The following is a 19803-nucleotide window of genomic DNA, read 5'->3' as shown; positions in this document are numbered from 1 at the left end:
AAGTTGTCATTATGAACTGTGCTTTGAGAGAAAAATATAAATCCATACCAAAATGTGAAATTTCAAGAGTCAAAGAGGATAATAGTGGTTGACACTTTCAGTCCTGTGCCTTAACTTTAGGCACTGAAGTTTGGGACATAATGGGGTTTAAAGTTCCCTCCTTTACTAATTTCTTACTAAACAGAAGCATCTGCACTGAAAGTAGTACATGAACCCCATTTTTAGCCATGCAGCTTTCTTTTTATGAGGTTCCTCTCTTAGGCTTGGGTAAGATTCTGGTCTTGATTTTATATTTCTTTCACTCACCAGCAGTGATAATACCACTTTATCAGAAAACACTCATTTTATGGCTTTAGCTAAGCTCTGTGAAAAGGATCCTGACAGATACTTATTACTTATATATGCAAACCCCCCAGAAATTTTTTCAGATTCCAGTCCATCCAGGAAATTTCAAGGGAGTATATTTTGCTGGAACCTGACTAATCTTATGTGTATCTTATATTGTTCCCATCTACACCTTTAGGAACTTTCAGAATTCTCCAGCTACCTTCAAAAATATGCACCTTTCAGGTCAGAAATCTGACAGTGCCAGTCATCCTTTAGCATGTATAAACTTATGTAACTTCCATCCACATTTCTAGATAAAGGTCTTCAAGTCAAATACTAAAGAAAATGTTCCTGTGGAAATATTTTGAGTTTGTTCAATTTTCCTGTGTGAGTACAGGGAGGGAAATGTTTGAAAACCAATGCAGCTGTTATTTTAAGCTTGAGCATGTTGCTAGCTTGTGAGATCCTGTGCTAATCTAAGTCTGGCATACTTGTCAACTGATTAGGCTTTTAAATCAAAAAGAGATACAAAGCTCCGGATATATGAATATATGTAATTCTATGTTTATATCAAAAATTAGCGTGTTCCATGTAGCCTTTTCTACAAATACAACAATTTAGTCTTTGGTATGTTCTTGTCAGTGGCTTAAAAGAATTCATGCTATCCACCTTGTTTATCAAAAATTCATAATGTCTTTCATGTTTTTTAATTCTTTTCTGCAGGAATCAGTGCAATTATGTTGAACACTCCACATTACATGATAACATACTGAGGTGGTCCTATCAGGTATGGCATCTTCTCTGTTGTTTGGCTCTTGTATTGCTAGACATGTCTACTCATTTGCCAGATCTGCCTGAAGCAAGGAGGTAAGGGAGGAGTAGCAGTGAGGAAGTTTCTATCACACATCCATAGCAATTCCAATCCCATTATTCTCAGGAATATTGACAATAAATTCTCTCTATACCTGATTGATCATAGTATCTCTTTAAGTTTTAAATGTCTATATAACTTTTGGCAACCCAGGATTTTTCATATCCCATCCCAGAAATGATCCATCTTGTCCAGTAAAATGCCATGTGATTTAGAGGAGGAAAATTTTCTGTTAAGACAAAAACAGTTGTGCTAGAGTTTCTTTTAAACATGCCAAGGTGGCAATAAACGTGACATTTCATTGCCTTGCTAAGCTTACTGCACTGTCAAAGAAAATGAAGGTAAACCATCTTTCTTATAGCTACAAGGATTTTCAAGTTGTTGTATAACAAGATTTCATTAAATTACTGTGTTTGTTCTGGATTACACAATTTTATTTCTGTGGTTTATTAGGGATGGGGATAATTTAAATGTACTTTAAGTCCTGATGAATCACACATACATTGTACTCTCTACCCAATAATACTTATCTCATTAAATGGTTGTCTATTTAGGATGCTTTGGAAAAACTACTGGAGTCTGAGAGGTTTGATCAAAAGGACGACTTCACTGTTGTTCTTCAGCCTTCTCTCCAAGGAAGAAATCTGCTGCTCGGACTGGTGAGTAAACGCAAGCTGCTCCATTCTTTCTGATTTGTGTCTGCTGAGACTGATTGCAGTGTTCAGCAGGCTTTCCTGTCCTAGGCTCTGTTATTCTGGAAGATAAGGGTCAAGCTCAGGAAGAACATACCTCAGGACCAGACACAGAAGTCCTGAGAGTGGAACTTGATTTAAACAGCATGAGTCAGAGATCCTGTGTTTTTTGAATGTTATGCTCCAGGATAAATCAAGCTATGGCATCTCTACACCTAAAATCACAAGTGTCTGGAAGCTGTCAGTGCCACTGATTTTTCCATATCTTTGTAGTCACCACCATATTCATCCCTGTTTATGCTCAGGTGTTTGACAAAAACGTGGGTAATGTGAAGTATTTAGAAGGGTTAGAGGGACAAAAGGTAAAGGTGTTTGTAAACTATTGGAAAGTACAGTTATATCCCTGCAATGAGTGTGGAAACTCAGACTGTTTTTCTGGAGTAGGCAGTAGGGAATGAATATGGAATTGTCTAGGATGTCAGGCATGGTTGTGTTATAAGTGGTCTTTAAAGGGAAGTTGAAAGGTCAGGGTTGTCTAACATCTGGCAATGAAGAGGGAGAATATTACTTTCTGGGGAATGGCTCACTTGGAGTGAGGTAGCAAAATCCATCACATTAGGTGTTTTTTTTTGTAAAATGGGTTGATAATGACTCATGGTCTGGGCTTTTGAGAATCATGATAATAGCTCTGTGAATCTGAGGTAATTCCATTGCTCCCCTCAGATCAGTATCAGAACAAAGTGAATTCAGAGAAAAAATTCTTTTTCCAGGAAAACAAAGGATTTGCTATGTTGCAAAATCTTGTTGGTGCTGGGGTTGTCTTTTGCCGGGCTTTTTTTGTAGATGGTTGCTCTGTATGCAAATAGCAGACTTGTAACTTTCATGGCATTACTTTTTCTGTCAGTGATTTGCTCTTTGAATGCCATCATGTGTCATAGGTGGAGTCTTTATTTCTTCTGATTTGTGGTATGCCTGCAGGCCACCATATGTAACCTTCCAAACTCTTCCAGCAGTTACATTTCATTTAAAATTCATCATGCTCGCTTAAGACAAATTCTGCATATTTCTAATGTTTAAAGGCATGTATAAACTGGCAGTGTTGTTTATTCAAATGATTCATGTGTTCACATCTGAGTCTTCCTGCTCTACTTTGAGCATGTGATCATGCTGTGTTATTGCTCTGCTCTTCTTGTCCTGTTGATGTGCAACAATCATTTACTAAAATAACATCTTTCTATCTTGACACACCAGTAGTAACTGGCATCAGTGGCAAGTGGCTTAATGAGAATACCAAAGATTGATTTTCTTGTGGATATGAATATTGTTTTATGGATTGAGGACATCTGTCACTGAATAACTAATCTTTTCATACTCTTAATTATTTTATGATGCTCAAGGTACTTTCTCTTTCAGGGCGAGGATGATTTGGTTACCACATCAAAGACAAAAGTAGAAATTCTGGAAGATTGCATTTTCATGGCTGTGGGCCTCTGGAATAACATGGTAAGCAGTACCACAGAGACTGTTTCTTGCTGAACTTGGTCCGGATGAGTAGTAGCAATCCTGCACGAGCCAGGCTTTGAGTAGCAAAGAGGCAGGGGAAGGAAGAATACAAAAATTATCCCATGACTTCTATCCTCAGCTGTGCAGGGAGGCTGCTCCTGAATAATGCTAAATGCCCTACACTTCCAAGACAAATCTCACTCTGCTGCTACTTTCTACTAAGGACTTTTTAGAAAGGTTTTCAAAGTAGCTCTTTGGGAAGCCTCATGGACTAAATGAGCTGTGGCATATCCTGGTTTTGCTAATCTTACTTCTTTGACAGCACAGCACAGGATGACTGAGGCTTGTCCTAACCTGAGATTATAGCAATTATAGTCCTGTCCACTCTGTCCTCTATCCTGCATCCCCCACCATGCTGTACTAATGAGTCCTGTGCCTCTGTCTTCTCCTTAACCATCATCTTTATGCTGCTGTTGCTCATGGTGAAAAGGTGATAGACAACCTTGAGGAGCTCTTGTTATGTCCTCTAGAGCTGGATGTCCTATCCAGCTGTTTTCTTTAATGCTACTTCAAGCAGTAATAATGCTGTTGTAGCCCATATCATTTAAAGAAGCAGAATTTGCAGGAAGAAGCATCTATAGGCTTCTACCATCACCAGACGATGTATCTAGAAGAATAGTACAGTCACTTTATTAAAATATGTTATCTTTTAGTTAAAGTTAGTAGGAGCCAAGCAGTTAAAAATTGATAACCTATTGCAGTGGTAACCTTGGAACAGCTGTGCTGGGTCTGTTTATCTCCTTTGCTGTTATCTGTGATATTCCTTGTGATGACGTCATGGTTCCTACCTCAGCTCTTCCATCATAAAATAGATGCCCTCTGTTTCGTTTCTCTAACAGTTTTCTGCACAGACTTTATTTGTCCTCCTCTGCTCTGTCCTTGAGCAACCTATTCTGTGGCATGCTACTCTATTCTTGTCACTCTGATTGCCCAGGAGCATTCATTTTGTGAAAATAGCAGAGATGAAAAACCGAAGCTGTGCTTTTAAGTCTGGCTGCATCAGGGCCAGTCACCCAGACTTGGGCAGTGAGTATGCTGTGGAGCCACCAGAACCAAAACACTGTCATAAGGGAGACAAATACCTGCTTTGCTTTATTTCAGTGTTTTTTCTCAGTGTGAGGTGATTCCTCTAGTGTAGGGGGCAGCCTAGGTGAGCTGGAGGAGGAGCAAAATGTGGCAAACCCACATCTTGCCACAGGTTTGAAGGAAGACTGTGGGTAACAATTCCCTTTACTCATTTTGCCATCTCTTTTCCTGACTTTGATTAGGTGGACTTTTCAGAGTACAGTAGCAATCATCAGAAGGGAGCCTTTCAGGGTTGCTTCTTTGTCTGCCTGTGATTGCCTTGTCTGCCTTTATTCTACTGTGATGTAAAAGAAGATATGAAAGATGCGTTCAGCATAAAAAGCACTAGCAGGTGTCCTCACTTGATAAAGGTCTCTCCAGTCCTGCTGGGAAATCTAGCCAACCGTTTAGGCTGACTTCTTTTAAAAATTTTAAAAACCCCATAACACAGTCTTGGGTGGTGATAGGAAATCAAGATCATGACTTGTGGACCTGGAAACAGCAGAATGAAATTGCATTCAGAGGTTTACCTTCTCCTGCTCTCTGCCAGGCTGTCAGGACCTTGTTTTGAGGCTTGGTACCAGCTCTTTCCTGGTATCATTACCTGCTTATTGGCCAAAGGGCAAAACCTTGAAAATCTAGTGGCAATTTGCCTTAGGGCTGCACTTCAGCCTGACTGAGAAGGAGCTGAGCCATCATGTCCTAAGGGCTTGTCCTAGGCAGGGCTGGATATTTGACCAAAACAGTTCTGACTCTCTAGGACCAATGCAAATCATATGCTAAGCACACCAGAGAACAGTCAGATAAATGCCATTGGAAAAGCTGTGTAATTGCACAGCTCTGATGTTTACCACAGAGAGCCTGATCATAGGCATTTTCCAGAATTATTCAATTTTACCTCTGGATATATATCTGAGGGCAAAGCTCCATTCATGTATGTAAAGAACTTCATAAGACTAAGAGCTTCTTGTCTTTTGGCACTTTTTTTGTATTACAGAAACAAAACCCAACCCTATCCTGCAGCCAAAAGAGAAACTAAAGCCAGGCAAAAGCCCAAAAGTGAACAGCATGGCAGGAGGCTGCCCATGCCTCTCTCTTCTGTGTTCAGGGGTTTGTGCTGCCTCAGAACCTGCTGAGTACCAGAGCAGAGCCACACACTGTGCCTGCGTGACAGATGTGCTAGAATTTGGGGGAGAGTTGGTGGCCACAGCACAGCCCTGGTGCCCCATTCCCTGACCAGGACCGTGCTGCATGGGACCTGCCAGTCTTTGCTGGGAGAGCAGAGTGTCTGAGCCAGCTGGGACTTACTGCCTTCTGGAGAAGTTTGTTCTTGTCACCCCATTGCCAACACATGCAAGTGTCTAATACTTGTTTGAACTTAATTTCTAGTCAAGAAATACTGTATTGTATGTATCCCATATTTTTTGGGATGAGTCTGTGTTGGAAGTGTATTTTCTTTTAAGAATGGGATTAAATAGCTACTTTGTTTCTTTCTAGGAGGATGGGAAAGTATCCCAATGTACCTTTTCTCTGAGCGTCATTATTTTACACATTTTGGGGAAATTAGTTTTATTCTCCCCTTCCCCCCTACAAAAAAGCAGACTGTTTCTTCAAATGTTTCTCTCAAAGAACATAAACTCTGTAAGCCTTGTCTCTATTTCTCTGAATTTCCCCATTATTTTCATTGATGGAAGAATCAAAATAGAATATAGCATTCCTGCACAGAGTGTATTGGTGACATCAAGCCTGCTGCTGTTGTGTTTTCCAGTCCCTTACATCCTGCTTCTTGTGCAGGCTGCTGGTCCTGGCAGCTGCTGGTGCCAAGCTGAGCAGGCATGCACTGAGGGATCTAAACCCTCAGCCAATTCCTCTGTGTGTGATTGCAATTTAATTAGCACTCAGCAAGCTGCCTGAACAGGTGAAGTGATTATTTTTGGTATTTGCCCCTTTGTACTGCCACTATTTTCTGAATAATTCCATAATTTTTTGTTACAATAATCCCCTCTCCATCTTGCTTCAAGAAGGCCAACAAACATAAATGTTATTAAGTCTCTGTATGGAATAGGAAGACTCCTTTTGGTGTTGCCTAACATGTGTGAGAGTGTAGATAATGAAACAGTTCTGAAAGGTAGGATGTTGTATTGCACTAAATTCTTACTGTAGGATAAACAATCAACACTTACAGAGTCAGCAGTCTCAAAAGCCAAATTAATGTTTGGATGAAAGTTTTAGTCATGATGGGAAGACAGTCTGCTCATGTGAGAGGACTTGTTTTCAGTTCCTTGCTTTTGTAGGTATACATGTGGTATATTATGCATAGATAAATATTTATCATAAGCAAAAGAAAATTTTAAGTGTGTATATTTAGATATATGTTTATGATCCCAATGGAAAACTTCAGGCACTAGAGCCTTTGCATTGCTGCTGCTCTCCCTTCCTTCCCACACGCAGCATGTGTACAATTCCTCTGTTCTCTCCCTTTCCAGATGCAGCCAGTTGGACAGAAGCAGACTTATGGTGGCACAAAAATTGTCCAGTGTCCATCTCAGGTAAAAGGGCTTCCTTGTTATTCTGTGATTTTATTTATTCTTTGCAGAATTTCCTAGTTTTCAAATACTGTTGTTGTTTTCTGAAGTTTTTGGGAATGTGTGTTTGCCCATGTTACCGTGCTGTGTTCCTAAAGTTCATTGACACAAAGTCTTTATTTTCTATAGATGAAACTCTGACAAAAAGAACTTTTGACAAAATGTAGTTAAATAATTTCTGTAAAATTTTTTTCAGTCCAAAAATATATCTAGCTAATCTGAATTTTTTAATTGCAGGTATGAGGTGCATTATCAATATTCAAATTTGTTCGCCAATAAAATTGAATCCATATATTTGATATAATTTAGCTTTTTGGTGATTTGCCTCTGTTGCCATGTTTTGCTCATTTAGTCCCTGGAGATGTCAGTAGTCAGGATTGGAGCATCTCATGTTCAAAGAAGAGGTTCTTGTATGCTTTTGCATTTGAGCTCTGACTTCAATAATTTGACAGTGATAAAATATTACTGGCATCCAAAAGCTTCTGAACAGCAATTAAAATATCAAAGACATAGAATTTTATATTTTGTTTGATGTTTAAGGCAGGAGGTGGTGCTGTGCCTAGAGCATACCTAGTACAGGCCTTTAGACCAGGGCTTCACTTTCAAGTCTAACCTGGTTTACGTCACTAATGCAATTTTCATTCAGAAATTAATACTGTAAAGATTTTTTTCTCTCAGAAAATGTAGCCAGAAGAAAATGTTAACGTCAGCTGATATGCTTCCACTAGCATTGGTAAATATACTCTCTTCACTCTGCAGGAAAATCCATACTTGTTTACGTACAGAAATAGTAACTACTCATCTTCCCTGAGGCCATCACACCGCAGAGAAACACCTCAGGTATAGTAGAACTGTTTGCATCAATGGGCTGGGTGTATTCCAGGGGGTGGGGCAGCTGGGTAAGAGCGTGTTGTAGCCTAAAGAAACAATGCTACCTGGGAAAACTAAATGCAGAACTCCAGCTTTTTACTTCTGTGCTGGACTAAGTAGTCAGATGTTTAATAGCACATTCTCTCCTTGGTGCATTCTGTAGAGTGTGAGTAAGGTAGGTGTGTTCAGCTAGCCTAAAGTGAGTCTTGCCTTCAATGGTAAGAGCCTATGTTAAACATCTGGATAAAAATGTTATTTTCCCTGGGATAAGAAGAAAGTGAAAATGGCGCTATTTAGTCCTACTATGGAACAAACTAGATCAGATCCAACTACTGTGTGGGTCTGATTTAGTCTTGTTTCTTGCCATAATAAAAGAAGAATATAGATTTTTATTTTTTTTTTTTTGTGAGATAGTTTCAGACTAGATGTGTGGAGAAAAAGACCCATGGTTGTGGTTTTTTTAAGTCAGAGTACTCTGATTTTGAGAAGAACTTGGTGTTCCCAAGCAGGAACAGAGTGAGTTGATAATGTTCATTTTCATGCCTCAGAACACAATGCCTAGACCATCTAGACAAAATGGCCCATTTGTAACTGGAGTTGTAAGATGCATTTCTGTTCACATTTTAATATAGTGCCATCTGTTCTGTTGGTCACTTGGAGTGTACAGACCTTGCCATACCTACCACTCTGATTTTTGGAAATAGCTGTAGTGTAGGCAGTGTTGAGGATGTAAGGAGCAATATTATGTTATGTTTGTGGTTGTTTTGTTGGGTTTTTTAATTAAAAATTTAAAACTTCATCCAGAAAAATGGGACAAGACATACAAGTATCTTTTCCTTAGGCAAGTTATCCTATTGAAGGAATACTGCAGAAAGATTTGGAGCCAAAGCACATCTTTGAGTCTTGTGGGATGGTTTGCTCTGGTGTATTGATGGTCAGCCCTTCACTAACAGTAGACTTTGGGAGTATTTCTGTCAGTAGGCTGCAACCCAAAAGAGCCAGGAGGGCAAACCCTTGGCTGCACATGCAGGACTGCATATGCAGCAGGCAGGCTCATGGCCTGCTGACAGAGGTATGGTTTTGTGCTAGGATATTTCAGGGACATTCAAACAGTTTCTTGCAAAAGATGTTCAGGGTATGGGCACACCAAATGTTGCGTAGCTGAGCACAACATGGCTCAGACATGGCCCCACTGGTAGGCAAGAGTTGTGCTGCACTTGTAAGGCTGCACAACTTCTGAGCAGGCTGAGTTTGTGTCTGCCTCCAAAAGGCACAGACTGAGGGCAGGCTGAGCTGAGTAGTTGTATACAAAGTACATGGGGATTCCATTAATCTAATGCTCCGAGACATAAATAGTTTACCATGACTAGAGTAGAGAGAGACTGATGTGGAGTCTTGCCCTGTCTTTGCAGGAGAGGAGCTATGGAACAAATATGCCCTGTCCTGACCGGGCTCCCTCTAATACAGTTCCAGTTTCAGGTATAGTACTATGCCTTTTTGTCATAGAGCTACTTCCTTTGATGACAGAAGGAGAATGGACACGGGTTTACTCAGGAGAAGTACTCTTTTCTTTGCAGAAATGCACTTTGTTGACTGTGGTTTTTAAGCGTCTTTTTGGAACAATGTGAGTGGTTGTACAGGAAGATGTGGGTTCACTACCTCAAGGATGATGAAAGGTTATGCAGCTGCATCTTCCATGTACAAACAAAGAAGTGACAATGGAAAAGATAGGGGGCAGTCAGGTCCTTAATTTCCAGGGGAAAAAAACTGTAGGGGGTTCTTGTTAATGCAGTCTGAGGTGCAAAAACCCATATGGAGTTCCTTGAGTAGGTTTTGTCATTCCTCAGAATCTGTGCTGACACCAGAGCTGTGCCCGCTTTTCAGTAATTTTCACCAGTTAAATGAAATTTGAGGAAGAACAAATGCAAGACTGGAATCTTGCTGCCTCCTTTGTCACTGTAACTACTGCCCAGCTATCGTACCGAGAAAAATTTGTGATTTGATGCCTATCAGTCTCCATCATTTTCAACTGATACTGTCATGAATATTAAAAATACTGTCTTTTTACAATGATTTATTATGTTTATTCTGAGAAAAACTTTTAGGAACCATCATAATTTGTAGTTTTCTTTTGTTCTTTGCCTTACACTACCTTTGGTTTTGGTTTTTTTTTTAGTTCATAATTTGAAACCAGCAGATATTCGGGTGATTGCTGCTGTGGGAGATTCACTCACAGTAAGTAAAGATCACTAGATAGCCATTGATAAAGTTAGCAATGAAACACTTGCAATGAAATTTCTGATTTTTTAACGTGGGAAATTGTATACATTCACTTATGCTGCATTGAGCTAAACACGTTTTTCACATTTTTTTCCATACTCCGCCTTGGCTGATTGATAATCAGATCATGAGTCTAATCTGAGTGCAAAGTTCCCATTTGAAGTCCACAAGAGTGCCACACAAGGAAGAAGTATATGATTAGATTGTGTAGCAGCAAAACTATTCTGCAGGAAAGGACTTGCAACAATTGCTTTTCTTTACAATTTCTTTCAATTTTTGGCAGCTCCCAAGGTATTGGCCCTGAAAGCTATTAGTGAGCAGCTTGAAGAACAAAAAGTTCTGTATCTGTTTGATTGTGTATATCTATATAACATGAAAAATATATATATGATAATACCAAAGCCTATAAAGCCATAGTGATTCATACTAACTAAATATATTATTAAAATTGCAATAGAACATCAGGTGTGTCAAGTGGAACTTGCCTTGAGATTTTTTTTTTATTTTAACACTATTCCTTGTACTATGTAAGTTCATTACCTCTAGACTGGTTGTGATTCTCCCATCAGTGGTGACTGCTTTACTGCTCATATAATAATTCATGTTTCCTACATGTTCTGTGCTAATTATCACATTAAATCCTTGTAGTCTTTTTCCTTGGAGGAACTGGGAAAGACATAAAATCACTGTACAACTTTTTAATGTGAGCAACATTATAATAAATTATTAATTCAGAACCACTGCTGTCATATTTATTCCTTATGTAAATTTAGAGTTATATGAATATTTTAAACATTCTCAAGTAATTTTCCCCCACTTGATCTAATCATGAAGTTGATAGAAGAGAGTAATTCACTGGAGTGGAGTTAAAATACCTTCAGCCTTTGAACTTCTTGAGAACAGGAATCTGTTCTATTTTGGGAAGACGACATAGCTTACTTCATTAATATGCTTTTAAATTATTCTCACTAGGATCAGTCAGAGAACTAGTTACTGTAGCAATGCTTATTTTCTGAAGGTGAACTTTCTTCCTTCAGGCAGCTAATGGGGCAGGGTCCCGACCCCATGATGTTCTGGATGTCCTGACTCAGTACCGAGGTCTTTCATGGAGGTGAGTCCCAGAAATTTTCCCCTCAGTGGGAGGGAATCCATTTTCTTCAGTTTTGATCAATATAGTTGTTTTTTGTAGCAAATGAAGGCATGTGGAAACTGAATCATTTTGCATGACAGCACATGGCTGGACTATTACCCATGATAAAGAAAATGCTCCAACTAGTGGTAATCTAGAGTACAAAGTAGCATGGCTGGAACAGACCTGGGTACACAGAAAAATGGGGTCCTTGTTAAGAAGTCCTTTTTCAATCTCACGGTTGTAGAAGACTCCATTGCCATTGCATCGCTTGCCCTTTCTGCATTTCTGTCCCTGCTCTTTCTGTACCCTGTCTGCTCTTGCCCAGTGTGGCCCATGTCACCCATTTGTCTCATTTAAAACTGGTAGTCTACAAAAAATATTTGCTGCTGTTATTTCATGTGCAGTATCTCTTTCCTTGATCCTTTCCTAGTATTGCTTGATCATGAAGAACAGTTTATCAATTATGTGTCAATATGGACTTTTACATATGCAGAATGTTGTTAGACACATCAAAAAGACTGTGGAGAAAGGCAGCCATGCTCACTTGTGAATCTGCAACTGTATGATTTAACACAACTTGTCGGACTGATCTTCTGTTAATAATTTTTTACCAGTCTAAGTCACTGCAACTTTAGAAGAAGCTTAAACACCTTCATAGAATCATAGGGTGGCTTGGGTTAGAAGGTATCTTAAAGATTATCTGGTTCCAACCCCCATGTCAAGGGCAGGGACACTTTTTACTAGAGCAGGGTGTTCACTCACTAGCCCATGGTGCCACCATGCAGCTTGGCCTCAAGCACCTCTATTTGCACTTCAAATCTGTTCCAGATTAAAGAGACACTATGGAAGTGTTCTAAGTCAACACATTTTATATTTTGATCTTTAATAGTAATCCATTGAGATTTTTTTGCAACAAGTATGCTAGTATTTTTTTCAGCATGAAGGAGAATAAAGAGCACACAGACATAATGGTGAATTTCACCAGTCTAGTAGTATTCTTCCAGTTGAGTGAAATGTGAGTGTGAGGAAGGTAAAGGTATTGATTTTACTTATCACTCTGAAATATATGCTTTTATAACTTTCTGTTTTGGTTAGATTTGTTAACTAAAAATGGAAGCTATAAGTATTTTAATAGATACAACTGTAGCAAATGTGGCAGCCTTGGAAAAAAAATCTCATTTCTTTCAGCTGGGTTTAAACATATGCCAAAACACGTGAAGGACCTGAAAGGACAGCTACTGTACAGGGCTTCTAATATGATTGTTCTGCTGGAGCCGAGTGTCTGTGATGTGGTGACCCCCTGGGACAGGCACCCAGAGCGTGGCTGGGCTCAGCACAGCCAGCAGCGTGCTCTGTGCCTGTGCAGTAACCCCAAAAGGGGGCACTCTCCTACCTTGTCCATTGCCTTCCGAGTCCAGCGTACCTTACCAACACTTTTTTTCTGTTCTTTCTTCTTAACAGTGTTGGAGGAAATGAAAACATAAGCACAGTTACGACACTACCAAGTAAGTGTCTTTTTATGTATATTTGATAAATATGTGGTGCTCGCTATTATAAAAGGAGACAGAAGAAAAGGATTAAAATTTGTAGTGTGACACAAGCAATCCCTTTGTGTTTAATGTCCACTGCTGAGTAAAAGTTGCTTAACAACCAGGCTGTAATATGCTGTGCATGACTTAACTATGTAGTTTGTAATTCCTAGGTTTTGGTTGTTTCAGTATTTTCTGTTGGTTATAATTCTGTCCAAAATGTTTTTGGTCACAGATGGATCAAAGGTCTTAGCTCATAGCCTAAAGAAACTATTTTGACTATATGGGAAAGTTGTTTTAGGCAGGGGCAGAATCACATTACAAGATCAAATTTTACATGCTTTTTAAAGGTCAGGACATTTTAGATCTGAGGTGTTTGTAAGGCTGGTTTGTAACCTAAGATGTAGAAGGGAATCTGGGGTCTTTGGGGTTAATACATCTGGGGCCATCAGGCTAAAGGATTTGATCCCAACCTGTCTGCAGTTAGAGCATGATGGCATGAGATTCTCCTGCCTGAGTATATGATTACCCAGCCTTGCTTACCAGGCAAAAAGGCATTGCTAGCCAAGATGGTTGTGTTAGGTCATGACATATCTGAATTCATGAAATTCAGAAATTTTGAGGGCAGGGAAATGGCTGTATGGTGATGAATCTCCATGTTTATTATACTTAAAAAAAAAAAATCAGCCTTTAATAGCTCTCTCCTAAAGTTTTAATGGTCTTTACTAAAGTCTAACCTTTATTTGTTACCTCATTTGTTACCTGCTGCAGGAAACAATATTTCAGGGTGCTATCTCTTTCTGCAGATATTCTTCGTGAGTTCAACCCATTCTTGGTAGGGTATTCCATTGGCACTGGAACACAGAATTCACACAATGCTTCATTAAACCAAGCTGTGGCTGGAGCTCGTGCAGAGTAAGTGCCAAGCATTTCATTTTAATAGGAATTTGATTTTTTTCTATAAAATTCCTTGTGAATAAAAAATATTTGCCTATTAGACTTAGTGTGCTCCTGCCCAAACCCTGGATTTTGGCAGGAGCACAGTAAGTCTAATAGGCAAATATTTTTTATCCTAACTGTAGCATGAAGGCAAAGAAATGTGATGAGGACTTTGACAAGGATTAGAAACACTGCAAATAAATTAGCAACAAAAGCAATACTTTCTCTGACATTTTCAGCCAAGAAAGCCACAGCATTTTACAGGCACCACTCAGAAAGCTGTCCTGTTGTGAATCAGACAAAAGATATCTCTACTTTTTAGGAGATATATTCAAACTCTCTTGTCATCAGGGCCAAGAGTTTGTATAGAGACTGAGAAAGTTGTGGGTTGTTTAATTCCTGGTCTGCCAGAGCTGGGAATTAGCTAGAGATCACTATGCACCCTCTTCAGTGCAATTCATATCCTATGTTTTGTCCACTGGTAGCTGTTCTTATAAGACCTACTTCAGTGCCTTGAAGCTGTATAATAACATTGGTATGAGCACAGACACTTCAGAGATATGTCTATTGATATCATCTGTCTGATGGTGGGAAAAGTGCATTTTATAGTTGGTAAAAGATAAACTATTTGCAAAGTAGCCCAATGCCTGTTGGATGCTAATTATTTTGTCTTTTTTCTTTTTCCATCACTGTCTCAAAACATAGCCTTTGTTGGCTATATCATATATTCCATTCAATGAAAATTGGATTTTGCTTGCGGTTTTTTGGTTCTTGATGTCCATTCATGTCAGCTTTCTTCTTTGCTTTGTCATCTATGCAGGATTCTTTCTTTAAATTTTTATTAATGTATTTTATGGTTTTATTTTTCTTTTATTTTTAGGGATGTTCCTCAACAGGTTAGAAAACTGGTGGACCGCATGAAGAATGACACTGTGAGTTCAACATGTCATTAATATCTTTAGAATGAAGTGATAGAGCATCATTAGTTTCTAACAGACCAAGAGCAGATCTCAAGAGTGAATGCCAAACTTTAAAGTTGTAGGTACAGCAGGGTACAGCATAAAACTTCCCAGTACAGAGTGTGAGTTCAGTACAAAATAATCTATAGCTTAATCTTAAATGAATTTGTACCAGCATATGATAGCTGCTATCAAACCCAGGTAATTGTAACGTTTTCATCATTTTTACTGCAAGTGGCTGTAAATGCAGTACTGTTGCTCCTGCTTCCAACCTGCGTCACCCTGTAAGATAATAGAATCCTTTCTCTGTGAGGATTTTGCTGCGGTGCTATTAGTTGTCTTGTAAGCAGAGTCTTTTTCCAGCAAAAATGATACATGCTAGGATGTTGAGGGCAAGCTTTTCAAGTAGCAAGTTGTATGGAGTGAACATGTGAAGTGAGGAAGGGACTTGTTTTCTAAAAAAATTAATGACTCCCTTCTTTCATCTAGTCATCAGCTGTTTTTTGACTTACACATTTATTGTTACAAATTATTTGATTAATGTTCTGTAAAATACACATTAGGTTGAGGATTGCTTACATATTTCTCACCTCAGCTTGTGCTTTGAATGTTTGCTATTTGTAATTTGACAAATATGCTATGCAATCAGTGACCTAAGTTACACTATAATGGTTCAGTTTTCCAATGATTCAGCTGGAAAGCAGCCAAAAAGCCTTCAAGTTATCTGTATGCATGTTTAGTGTAAATACTCTGGTGTGTACATATTGGAAAAAATATTTGCAGTACCTTCCTTCTTGATTCACTGTCTTGTAAACAAGATGTCCATCTGAGGGAGCAGCAACCAACAATGAATGGTTGTATGGTTTTCATTCAAAGTTTCTAAGCCCTACTCTGCCAAATTTATTGGCCTGAGAATGTTAACAGAAATTTATGGAAATATCTTTTATTTAGGTAATAAATGTTTTTATACAACTTGTGAAGTTCCTTCTGAATAGAAAGCATGCAGTAGTAGATATATGACCTCATAGTAGAGGTCATATATCTCTGATTTAAGAGATCATTTTTACCCCCACTTTTTAAAGCACTTGTTGAGTGCAGGAGGAAGTTTCTTCTTCTTTTTTGATTGTTTTACATTTTGAGACCAAACTACTGAACAGTGTGTTTACTAGTGGGGATATATTGCCTCCAGCCTTTGAAGAAAGATGTTTTTAAACCACTGGAGGCTGATGCACAATTGGTGCTTTTCTTGCTTGTGTTTTGCACTGAAATTAAAGCATTAGAATATTGAATACAACATCCACAACATGCTACTAAGCATATCTGAATCTTTGCTCAAAGCTAGGAAGGTGTTTATTTACTGTGGCATAATGACCTCAATTTAGCTAGCTATCCCTTTGCAAAATCCTTGCAGAAACAAAAAGTGCTGCAATGTTTTACCATTATTGTTAGATAGAGCTAATATTGCCCCACTGTTCTTTGCAGTTTGTCTCACAGCAAGTCTGAAATATATTGTCCCCCAGGGTTTACCAGCAGGATAGCTGTGTTATTTATCACACAGTAAAACACATACCATAATTTTTGCTATGAAGATGTATTTCAAGGACTGCAGAAGAGTCACTCTGTATGCACAAGATATTACTAAGAAAAGCATACAGATAGATTTTGAGCAATATTTTCCTGAATCAAATAGTTTTCCATGATGCCATTGATATTGTAATTCTGGTTTAGATCACAGCAGTTTCTGCATCTTCAGTCATGACTACAAACTTGTTTTTGTTGTGGATGCCTAGGGAATAATAGCCATGCACTCTGAGAAATGGGAAATTTGTATTTAGTATGTTGCTGGTATCTCCCTCCTTTTCTTTTTTTTTAATTAAAAACTTCTATTCCATCTCCTTCTCTGTGCAGAGAATAGATTTCCAGAATGACTGGAAGCTCATAACACTTTTCATAGGAGGAAATGACCTCTGCAAAGTCTGTGAGAATCCAGTAAGTTCCCTGCAGCATGAACTGGGCCAGTCAATCCACGGGGTCTTTATGCACTGCAGGGGGTAAGAGGGAGGAACTCGGTGGGTGAGACCAAAATAACATAGATCTTAATTGTGCAGCTCTGGAATTTAACTGCACTGAGACCTTCTGGTTGCTCAGCATAATGTTTCAATAATGTTAGGATACCTTTAGAACACCTGTAAATTACATAATTGTTGCGACTTTGTTTTGCTGCCAGCTAGGATAACATTTTGTTGCACGGTCCCTTTACCTCCTGTAGGTAAAATGCCAAGTGTTTTTACTCCTCTTTGCATTGTCCCATCCCTTAGTCTTACGTGGTACTCTCAATATTTTCAGTGTTGTGGGAAAAGTTCTAAGCACTAGCTCATGCTAATTCAATTATATGTAATGTAGTATATATTATGTATGTATAACATGCATACAGTATCTAGCCTTTGGTATGTATGATTGCAGAGGAGGTGAGAGGCTGTGGCAGACTCCTCACTTAGTGATGAGGGTTACCTACTCACAGGCAGTTAAGCACGTGCATGTCATCCTTCATGATTAATTTTGGATCAGGAAGAACAGCAAAGCAGCACAGTAAGATGGTTATAAATCAAGGAAGGAGCAAATTAACCATTCCTACCTTCTGCTGTCAACCCAAACACAAAGTGCCTGTTCACATGACAGGGGTGAGTGGCAAGGAGAGTGTGTGCATCCAAGATCACAGTCATCTTTGTGTGGCACAAGTACAAATAGTGCCAACCACAGCATTCCTGGTGAGCTGTGTCTTAGGAAATGAATAAGGGATCTGAGCTGTCTGCTTCTATAGAGTAGGCAAGTGGGGCTCTCAGTCATCTTCTGCATGACATTAAATGAGAGAGAAAAAAGGCTGAAAATATGACAGGCATTTCTCGTAAGAAAGTTTATGTGACTGTTGTAGTCCTACAAATGAAAAAATAAGTATTGGATTACTTGAGACAATAAAATTAGAGTGTTTAAAGCATTAAAATGGAACAAGGAAACATTGGCACTGAAAGACAAGTATATGAAGTGATTTCATTCCTAGCTAAACACGTAAGTTTTGCCAGTTATTATTTGTGGCAGGCAAGGAGCACATGGGAGACATGTTCTAATATTCCATACAGCAGAAATAAACTTACTTTTACACAAACTGTTCTCTCCATATCTGACCCTCTTAATGAGTTGTCAGTTGTGCTTTTAAGACCAGCCCAAGCAAGCCTAGGAATTGAGGATGTTGTGATGTCTGATAATACCCTGTGAATTTTCACTGGTATCCAATGGCTGCTGGATCTTTTCTTGCCAGTGAGATAGCTGTGATGGAAGGAAGAAAAGCAGAGACAGGACCATTTTGCCTATGATTCTGTTACCTTTGACCCAAGAGTTAGAAACATAAACACTACTGTGAGAGACTCCAGCTAGTCATTCTTGTCCCTGCCTGAGTAAATTAATAACAAAATTCAACCATCTTGTTTTAACAGGTTCACTATTCTCCTGAAAACTACACCTACAATATACAAATAGCTTTGGACATACTTCACAAAGAGGTAAAGCAAACTTTTCTAGTATGTGGGAGCAGAGATTTTGTTCTGTTTTCAAAGCAGTCACTGATTATTGATTAAGGATTTATTTCCTTGCTTTCATCTGCAGAGTACTACTGTATCCAGAGGTGTTTGCTCACAGGAAAATCTTTGTGAAAGGCAAAAAGGGCTGGTGAAGCTTTTTACCAAAGGAATAAGGATGTTCTTAGTTCTAGCTGATGTGCTGTGGGCAAATAATATCAAAAAACGTTATAACAATGTAGAACAAACATTATTTACTGACTGGAAAATGCATTGTTTGTTCTTTAAACTGTGAATAAGTACATTTTTGTGCTCATTAAGAGAGAGATTCTGATATTCAACATGAAGAATGATGAGAATACTTGAAGAGTTAGCAGATGTTTGGGTCTTGTTGAGACCTATAACAACTTGTTTGGACCTTTTTGAAGCCATCATTTTGAAGTGACCAGCTATCAACATTTAGAACAGAACTAGGCAGTGCAGGCAGGGGCTGTAATTTAGTATTGCTTGTGTGGGGAATTAATTATTGAGAAAGTACTTTGAACACCTCTGTTATAAATAATACACAATGCTTGAATCAGCAGGCTGCTACCAGGGTCGGCTGTGGCTGTGCAGGGACAAAACCAGCCCTCTGTGCTCCAGGAGTTTGCTGAGGATTAGTGTGTTCTCTTGGCAGGTTCCACGGGCATATGTGAACCTGGTGACGATGCTTTACATAGTGAGGCTGCGGGAGCTGCATCAATCGAAAAACAATAACTGCCCAAAACTGCTTATGAGGTTTGCAGATGATTTATGTTACAGCTCTCATTGTTGTTCACAGAGGCTGCAACGTCTTTGTGGGAATTTTTTTCTTAAAGGGAAAAGGATTTAGTATTTCAGACTACCAAAAATCTTTCTCTGTGCACGTCCCTACATTTTGGCTCAACACAGCATTTAGGAGAAGCTGTCTCTGCCTCTGTATCTGAGCCCTGCTGTTATTGCTTCTTATGAAGGTGCCACTTTTGACTCCACACTTACCCTGCAAGTGACTTTAAGCCAGAGCAGAGAAAGCTCAGCTGGGCATTCTTTAGTGAAAATAGAGAAGACACTAAGACACGAGGTTTTCTGGTTGTATTTACAGATCTATTTTTCTGCACTTAAAACTCTCCCTCTTGCTTCTGCAATTTTCAGTCTCTGTAATCTCATTGCTGATTATTAATTTTATCTCAAATTAGTGTCAAGTAGATGTTTTGGATGCTTCATTGTGCTACCTGCTTTATGGCTCAACAATCCTTTCCAGATCGATGTTAGTCCACTACTGAGGTGGCAGGCTGCACCCTGAGTGGACTTACGGTGATTCAGATAGGATACAGCATTGTCCCCTGGAGTTGCTTCTGGCAGGAGTTGCTTTCTTTCAGAAAAGCAAGTCTCTGTCTTACT

The 19803-nt window shown here is 39.0% G+C and overlaps 1 protein-coding gene across 4 annotated transcripts in view; it reads left to right on the top strand.

Moving 5' to 3' along the window:
• Window positions 1-19803, top strand: part of PLB1 (phospholipase B1) — a 78397-nt gene that overhangs the window by 15358 nt on the left and 43236 nt on the right. For all 4 annotated transcript variants that reach the window (XM_064414495.1, XM_064414496.1, XM_064414498.1 and 1 more), the window contains 14 exons: window positions 1051-1114; window positions 1753-1857; window positions 3304-3393; window positions 7005-7067; window positions 7863-7943; window positions 9386-9452; window positions 10150-10208; window positions 11291-11364; window positions 12847-12890; window positions 13721-13829; window positions 14734-14785; window positions 16721-16801; window positions 18304-18369; window positions 19061-19161. In XM_064414495.1, coding sequence (XP_064270565.1) covers window positions 1051-1114; window positions 1753-1857; window positions 3304-3393; window positions 7005-7067; window positions 7863-7943; window positions 9386-9452; window positions 10150-10208; window positions 11291-11364; window positions 12847-12890; window positions 13721-13829; window positions 14734-14785; window positions 16721-16801; window positions 18304-18369; window positions 19061-19161 — 1056 coding nt within the window. The remainder of the gene's footprint in view (window positions 1-1050; window positions 1115-1752; window positions 1858-3303; window positions 3394-7004; window positions 7068-7862; window positions 7944-9385; window positions 9453-10149; window positions 10209-11290; window positions 11365-12846; window positions 12891-13720; window positions 13830-14733; window positions 14786-16720; window positions 16802-18303; window positions 18370-19060; window positions 19162-19803) is intronic.

The sequence above is a fragment of the Passer domesticus genome, chromosome 3, assembly GCF_036417665.1.
Source record: "Passer domesticus isolate bPasDom1 chromosome 3, bPasDom1.hap1, whole genome shotgun sequence".
Taxonomy (NCBI): Eukaryota; Metazoa; Chordata; class Aves; order Passeriformes; family Passeridae; genus Passer; species Passer domesticus.
Note: the sequence above shows the minus strand (reverse complement) of the source record. Positions and strands in the feature narration are given on the sequence as shown.